The sequence below is a fragment of the Miniopterus schreibersii genome, assembly GCF_964146895.1.
Source record: "Miniopterus schreibersii genome assembly, chromosome: 6".
Taxonomy (NCBI): Eukaryota; Metazoa; Chordata; class Mammalia; order Chiroptera; family Miniopteridae; genus Miniopterus; species Miniopterus schreibersii.
Window position 1 is genome coordinate 10,338,544 of NC_138107.1, and position 8,461 is coordinate 10,347,004.

The 8,461-nt window shown below is 50.7% G+C and overlaps 1 protein-coding gene across 1 annotated transcript in view; it reads left to right on the forward strand.

Annotated features, from left to right (window-relative positions):
- The window catches only part of DNAH8 (dynein axonemal heavy chain 8), a 248,175-nt gene extending 242,901 nt beyond the window's left edge, over positions 1-5,274 (forward strand). Inside the window, exons 91-92 of the mRNA XM_081141591.1 lie at positions 1,860-1,981; positions 4,600-5,274. Coding sequence (XP_080997717.1) covers positions 1,860-1,981; positions 4,600-4,887 — 410 coding nt within the window. The 3' untranslated portion in view covers positions 4,888-5,274. The remainder of the gene's footprint in view (positions 1-1,859; positions 1,982-4,599) is intronic.
- Positions 5,275-8,461: the final 3,187 nt, after the last annotated feature.

Here is an 8,461-nt window from a genome sequence, read left to right on the forward strand (position 1 = left end):
CCAGAAGCAAATCAGGCAAAGACTCAAAGCACCCAGAGGCTGTTACTCAGTCTCTTAAGGAGCCTCAGGCTATAGAAACTTCACAGGGTTTGGCAAAAGATTTTCCAGCAGGGTGGGGCAATTACTTCCTCCTCAGGCAAAAGCTGCTTGGAAGGTAAATGTCTGCCTGAGAAAGATGTCCTCTGCCCTATCGGGGAATCACTCAGCACAGAAATCCAGATGGCTGCCCTCTGAGCTCTATTCTCCCTCCCAGCATGCCTGGTTTCTCCTCACACAGCTCCAGTCCACTCTGCCCTCCCTCTTCTGGAGCCCAAGGTGAGTGGCTGCACACAAAACTTAGTATGTTGGTTCTTTAATAGGGTGCCTGCATTTCCAGCCATCTCTCCCTGGCAGACAGAAACCTGGCTGCCTTTCACAGTCAGATGTTATGTGGGCACCCTTCTCAGTTCCGGTGCTCTGGACTGGGAAGCCCAGCCTGGGGTTTAGACCCCAGAGGTCTCAGTGGGAACCCCTCCACAGCTGAGATAGCCCTCTGGACCTTCAACTGCTGCCTATGGGAGCCCAGCCAGCCCTCTCGCACCTCCACACTTCCCACCAGTCTCTATGTGGTCTCCACTTTTCCTCCTTGGTTATGAGGGTGCTCTCCAGCTCATCTTCAGTTGCAGTTGATTATTCAGGATGGTTTTTCTCTATTTTAGTTGTAATTGCAGATTGGTCCTGGGAGAGTGTCAGTGTAGCTTCCACGCAGTCCACCACCATCTTCTAAATAACTGGGATGAGTTTCAGAATGTCGTAAAATAAGGTCTCCCTGGTTACTAAGTTAGATACTTGGGGAAGCACTTATTCATTCATTCACTTGTTAAATCTCCTGGGAGTGACAACCATGTACCAGGCACTGCTCCCAGTGGGACGACTACCAAGAGGAAGGGCCATCCACGGGCTCAGTATTCGAGGATCTCAGTCTGGAGGGAATGTGGAGGGAGGCAGGGAAAAAGTTGGCAGTGGGGAGAACTTGACCTCTCACTAAGCCAGGCTAGAGGCCTGTTCTTTCTTCCCAGCTCTGTGCCTATAACTATGCCTTGCAACCTGGTGTGGTGTTGACGGTCAATATTAACATGGAGGCCTAAATGTGACATATAAGTCGCAGGTAAATTCTCCTAGGATTTTGAAGTATATTTTGCAGTTAAGGGTGTACTTTCTAACGTCAAATGCTAGTCTCCAAGAAAGCCTTCTCTTGCCGAATTGAATGGCATGCCAATATTAAGTGTAAAGAAAGGCCACAATGTGCAGGTCCATGTGTTGTCTTAAAATAACTGTATTATGCATATTAAACCATGTAGCTGTCCTCTCTGGTGCGATTGCTTTGTTTGATCAAATGGAAAGTCGGGTTTTCTATTTTGGCATCATTATGAATAAATGAAATTGTTCCATTGTAGCAAATAGAAACTCGATAATGGTTTGATTCAAGTTTTAATTGAAATGCTGTTCTCGGAATACTTTACATTCCAGTCTTATTTCTAGATATTGTATCTTCAAGTAGAGGCTGTGAGCTGGGATGAGGTTACCACCTTATAGGACTTGAGTGCTTGGAATCCTAGGAGGATTTCAAACCAAGGTTGTTGTCTGAGGCAGAGAGGGTGCTGTTTTCCTGCTGTGAGCTGACAAGAAACATTCAGCTCACAGCAGGTCCCCATAGAAATAAAACACTGGAAGACCTGTCCCTTGGAGGTTTGATCTCAACTCCTCTTGGATGGGCACAGCCTTTGGAGACTGAGAGCAACTAACAATTAGCACTGCTCCCTTTGTTTCTAAAGCACACTACACCAGCCGTCAGAATTCTCTCTCTCTCTTTTTTTAAGGCTTCCTGACAGCCATGAGGCAAGAAGTGACCCGTGCCCACAAAGGCTGGGCCCTGGACTCGGTGACCATCCACAACGAAGTTCTGCGGCAGACCAAGGAGGAGATCGTGGCACCCCCTGCGGTAGGCGCCCCGGGTAGAGACAGGGACAGTGCAGGAGCCAGCTGGGGCTTAAAGTTCAGGTTCTGCCTAAAGCTGACCTGCCTGCGGCTCAGTCAGGTCACTGCCTTTGCAGCCAGGCTTTCCTTGGTTAACCAGAGACCTCATGTCAATGCCTCCTCCATTTGCTGGAGGGGGATTAATGACAAGCGCCAGTAACTCCCCAGGCTGCATCTCTTTATAGTTAGAAGTTACGCTGTGTTTGCTGAGAAGGGTTTTCCACATGTCTCCAGCTACGGCTGTGGCTGCTGGCAGAATGGAGGAGTGTGAAGGGCGCTAGTAGAGACTCACAGGGCCAGCGTCCTGCGTGCTGGGCCAGTTCTAGCTGCAGGACCCCAGGCGGGGGACAGGAGGGGCTCGAGAAGAGCAGGCACCCTTGGGAGCCACTGTTTGGACACTAGTCTGCTCTCTGAACTCTGGCAAGTTCTTTAACTTTTCAAGCCTCATCTTCTTCGACTGTAAGATGAGGAGGACACGGCTACCTCACTAACGGCGGTTGTGAGAATTTAATAGGATCATTTAGGCTGTGCTGGACCCCACATAGACACTCAGTAAATCTCAGTCCCTTTTCCCTTTCTCTGGTTTTCATTCCCTCAACTGTCAAGTGAGGGATGGACCATGTGATTCCCCAGTTCTGGCCCTTTCTGCCCCTTCGTAGCAAGGACGCCTTCCCTCTAGTGTCCAGGAGCCTGGTCTTTACTTCTGCCTGAGATCTCACCAGAGGCAGCGTTAGTTTCTGTATTTCCAGCAACCGTGTCGGCTTTTCCTATCACAGGCCTCAGAGTCTCCAGCTTCTTCCCATTATGCAGCCACGTCCATATCGTTAGAGGTCTGGTCAGCAGCACCCGTTTCCCGGGACCAAGATCTGTGTGGGTTTCCTAGGGCTGTTGTAACAAATAGAGGGTGGCTTGAAACAGCAGAAACGTATTCTCTCGCAGGCCGGGAGGCCAGGAGTCTGAAACGAAGGTGTTGGCAGGTTGGTTTCTTCTGAGGGCTCTGAGGGAAAATCCGCCCACACCTTGCCTCACCCTTAGGGGTGGCCACGGTCCTTGGTGTCCCTTGCCATGTAGCTGCATCACTCGAATCTCTACCTCCGCTGTCACGTGGCCCTCTCCCTGTGAATCTCTCAGTGTCCTCTCCTCTTCTTGGAAGAACACCAGCCATAAGGAACTTGCCTCTCCCAATCAGCATGGCCTGAACTAATTACATCTGCAAAGATCCTGTTTCCAAATAGTCACATTTGAAGGGTCTCGGTGGACATGAATCTTGGGGTGACACCGTTCAATTCACTACACCTTCTAACTACGACTTAGTAAGGTTCTGAGACTGATAGGAGCCTAGAAGGGACACAGTTTCCTGTTGGATGGTCCCTAAGCGGTTGTGTTGTTTGTGTAATAATTGTCACCCAGTAGCTAATGATGCTCTGGTTTTCTGGGATTGCCCATGGATTTACTGTCAAACCATGTACCTCAGTTTTTGATTCAAAAAGTACAGCCCTCATCCTGTTAGAAAATACTTTGCAACTGATCTCACTGGCTTTTATTGTAATTATACTTACTCCCCCTACCTGACCCTCGCTGGAAGTGGGAAAGTGGTCACCATCTTCCACATAAATGTAAACTTTTACCCACAAGGTAAAGTTCAAACCCTTCAGCTGGGCCTCTGGACTCCTCGCTGTTCAATGCTGACTTATGGTATCACCACTGAACCCCCTGCCTAATGAAACACTGGGGCCTGCCCCACCCACCCACCTCCTGCCTGGGACACTCCCCTCTCCTCCATCTTTCCACATGCAGCCACCCTTCAAGGATGCACTCCCCACAAAGTCTCCTGAGCACTCAGCCCACAACGCCTGTCACCTCAGAAGGTGTCACACTGGGCCTCGTGCCGTCATTAGCAGCCTGTCACACGTGTGCGCTGGTGTTAAATTCTGTGTGTGTCTTGCCTCCCGATTTAATGGTGGGACCTCAAGGGCAGGTCCTACGGTGAAAGAGACTCCAGATGATGGTCAGCCAACCGTGCCCTCCCTGCCCATCACGCCCAGTCTCAGTCTACCGCCCTGGCCTGGGGGCTGGGGTGGGCCTCTGTCTCTCCAGCTCGCGCTGTGTCTGGTGGCACAGACCGCTCTCCCTCCTGTGCCTGAGGTGAAGTTAAAGCCATAGGTTGGCTTGGCCAGCACAGGCGTAGGTCCCACGTGACGCCAGCTCCAAGTCCTGTTCCCTGCTCCCACCCTATACCTCCACCAGCTCGGACCAGGCCTCTGGGAGACTGATAGGCCCTGCAGAGCTGAGCTGGTGCTGCTGCTAATCCTGGTGCCCCAGGTGGTCCCAGGCAGGCCACCCCACGCTCAAACAACTGACAGGAGGACCGTTTCCGCAGGGCTCGCAGCCTCCAGCTAGGCTGCAGGGACGGGCTCCGATTTCACCAACACCGCGCACCAGCGGCATTTTCTTCTTTGGGGAGCTTCTTGAGACTGGGGTGTGTCTCCTTGGGAAACCGACAGCCTTTGTTACAGTAACGGATGCCCCCCTCCCAGGACCTGGTTCTTAAGTGCCCTCTCGCCCTCTGCTTGCCCCTCCCAGGAGGGCGTGTACATTTATGGGCTGTACATGGACGGCGCGGCCTGGGACAGGCGGAACGGGAAGCTCACCGAGTCCACGCCCAAGGTGCTCTTCACGCAGCTGCCTGTGCTGCACATCTTTGCTGTCAACTCCACGGCGCCCAAGGACCCCAAACTGTACGTGTGCCCCATCTACAAGAAGCCCCGGCGCACCGACCTCACCTTCATCACCGTGGTGTACCTGCGCACGGTGCTGAGCCCCGACCACTGGATCCTGAGAGGGGTGGCCCTGCTGTGTGACATCAAGTAAGGGCACGGGAGCCACGTCCGTGGCTGCTGCTCTGGAGAGACGCAGAGACGGTGTCTTCTCCGCGGGTAACCGCTGGGTTACTTTTCCAACGGAAAGAGTTGATGCCCTGTCGCTGGCTATGTGTGTATTTTCCCCCCATATCAATATTCAAAGAGATAATTCTAAAGTAATGCTTTCTGTTTTCAGGCAGCCACATTCCATTATAGTTATTTTTCAGATGAAGCCCTATCTTCATGTTAGAACACTTTGGAAGGTTTGAATTTTAAAAATCTAAAAGTATTCACTTGTTGTATCCTAAAAGGAGTTCACCATGTGCCAACTTTTCTGTCTAATAGATTCCCTTTCCCTTCAATAAAACCTACCGGTGCCCATGTTTTCCTGAATGTGACCCTTTGCTCGTTTGAGTTTGGTCTTCTGTCCGTGTTTGTGAAATGGGAACTGGGGAGCCCAGCCAGCACCCCTGGGGTTGACCGCTGTGTGGTGTTTCAGTGCTTTGGAGGCCGGGAGAGCTCTGTTCCCCAGCTCTCCCCTCCCAGCCCAGCTCTGCAGGAGATCACGGAGCACACATTTCTAGGCAGCAATGGAGAAAGAAAACAAACTCCATCAAGGGAAATTAGGTTACATGCTTAATGCCTTAAAGAGCAAAGTCTTTAAAAAGAGAAGCTATTTCTTACTCTGTAGCTAGTCTGAAACTAAGTTTGAACCTTTATTTCCTGCTAAAGGAAATTGTCAATTTAGCAAAACAGATGGGTCCTATATTGAATTCTCATGCAGCCTCAGGAAAGTGAACAAGTGTCTCGCCTGGTCCTCCTGCCCAGGATCCCCTCCCCTGGTCCTCCCGCCCAGGATCCCCTCTGCTGGTCCTCCCGCCCAGGATCCTCTTGCCTGCCCACAGCCAAATTCACAAGCCTCATTCCTCGTCTGTACCGAAGGAGGGAAGTGTTGCCTTGATCAGAGATCGAATGGTGACCACAACAGGATGGCAGAGCAGCAGCCAGGTGAGGTGTCCAGGGAAGCCCCCAGAGGAAATGCCACCATTGGCTGGTACACTTTCAAATGGTAGAAAATGTACTGTGAAATGCAACCTGTAGCGGTGGCTCTGGTGTGCTCCTGATGTTGCTTCAATGTCAGAGCCAGAGAACTGTCCAAGGCAGTTTAAAAAGTAAAGTAGCCCCAGCCCGGGTGTTTTAAGTATTTCCTGTGGCCAGTGGGTACACCAAGGAAGGATGGGCCTCTCCAGAAAGAATGTCTTCCTGGACTGAGGCTGGAATTTGGACCCGCCTGCTGTGAAACACACGGCAGCAAACCAAAACGCAGGTCCCCAAACAAAACATACATTCTCGTCATGTTCCTGTTTAGTCGCTAAAATGATTGAAGGCAGGCTGCATGGTCTACACCCTTGGATGTCCCAGTAGGTTTTCAGAGAATAACATTTAGGTTCAGTCTTCTCTAGTAACTTGAATACCTCTTGGAAAATTGGGAAAGAGATAGAAAATATGTGAGTCTAGCAAGGGTCTGTATCAGGCTGTTTAAAGCCACAGACCATTTTCTGGGAACTTTTTCACTGTTGCTGACTGTTTTTGCTCTGTGTCAACACAGAGGAGAGAGATGGGTGCAAAGGCCACCTGGCGATGGGCACCTGGCACCCAATATGTGCCTCAAAATGGTCTTCTTTACAGCGGGTACCACTCAGCCATCCTAGTTTTGCAAAGATGGCTGGGCTCCAGCTCTGCTTTCTTTCTCTGGACCCGTTGAATGGTTTCCTTAGACACTGTGAGCCACTGGACTTCCATAAACACATAACCATTTTCTCGGCAAAGTTGTTGCTTTCGCTAATGACATAATTTGCCACATTTCAGTGAGGGAGACCTGGGGAGCATAAAAGAGCAAAGAATTGGGGACAAGATGGCTGAGCCAGTGAAATAGGAGAGAGACAGTCCTTTTTTCCCCTCCTTGGAATCAATCCACATATTCTCATTTTGGTCTCTGCAAAATGAACGAGACTTAAAATGTTATTTTAGTTTGAACTTTGGATAAAAATAAGACCAAAAGGGAAGGGTCTAAAGATACATCTTCTAAAAGGGATGGTCTTGTGGGCGATGGGGCATGAGCCAGCCCCACTCTGCTGTGAGGGACCTGCGATGGACAGGGACTCGCTGCACTGTGGGTGTGACTTGGGGCCATGGGAGAAAGAATGGTTCAGTCAGGGGCAAGGGGGGACCTTGAAGGAAGGTAACATTCCAGTTGGCTCTTGGTCTTTGCGTAGATGGTGCCAAGCTGGTACCGAGACAGTAGACTGATATGTTCTAAGGAGGGGAACAGCATGAGGAAGAGAGTGGCATGGAAACTGCAGGAACACCCAGAGACAGAGGCCGGACCATGTAGTCCCCTTCTCCAGAGCCGCCGGTGAGTTTCCATCCCGAAGTCTTTCATGAGCTGGCCTGAAACATAACCTCTGCCTGTGCCCACCCTCACACGCCCTGCCCTGGCTCCTGCCATTAGGACTGTGTGATGTTCCCTGAATATCCTCACGTTGTTCCTTGTGAAGGAAGGCTTTCCCATGCAGAACAACTCGCCTCTCCTTACGTTGTTGGAGGCAACGTAAGACCGTACAACCATTTTGGAAAACAGGCGAGCAGTTTCTGCAAGTGACACACAGGCACCATCTAACCCAGGCGTTTCACTCCTAGACACTTACCCAAGGAAGATAAAGGCTGCTGTCCACACAAAGACTGACCTGTGGGTGTTCACAGAAACTTTGTAGCAGTCAACAATTGGGAACCACCCAAATGTCCACAGAGAGGTGAATGGATAAACTGTGGAACATCCATTCTATAGACTACTCCTCAGCAATACAATCAAACTACCGATAACCACGGCCACGTGGCTGAGTCTCAGAATCATTACGCTGAGTGAAAGAAGCCAGACGAAACGAAAAGTGCCTGTGTATGGTTCCATTTATATAGAACATTCTAGAAAATGGAAACTGATCTACAGTGGCAGAGCAGAGCAGCGGTCACCTGGGGTAGGAAGGGTGGGGAAGGCAGAGAAAGGGATTGGGAAGGGGCAGGGGGAAGTGGGGCTGGTAGATGCGTTCATTTTCTTGGTTGTACACTTGAAATGCACGGTTTACTGTCCTTCGGTTACACCTCGATAAAGCCGTAAAGGGAAGTCCTCTCTGTGCCACCTGTGTCTTTCTTCACCCTCCGTGAGGATTTCCATCACCTCTCAGAAGGAGGCTCTATGGCTCCTCCTGCATTTTGGTTGTAACTGAATTTAACAATCTCAATCCTAGGAATTTAATAACATATCTCTGTCTCCTCAAGCTTCTCGAAAGCAGAGTCTGGCCTTTGGCAGCCCAGTAAGTGCTGACAGAATGAACACATGAATGAAACCCAGTTTGACTGAGAAATGTAGGCAAGTGATGCAGAAGGAGGGGCTGCTGGGTGGGGCCAAGTCTGCAGGTCCAGAAAACCATGGAAGGAAGTGGGGGCCCAGGACGGCTCCAGGAGCTGCGGGAGTGGGAGCTGGTCAGTCAGGAGGCTGTCGCTCTAGACCAAACAAGACGAAGTGC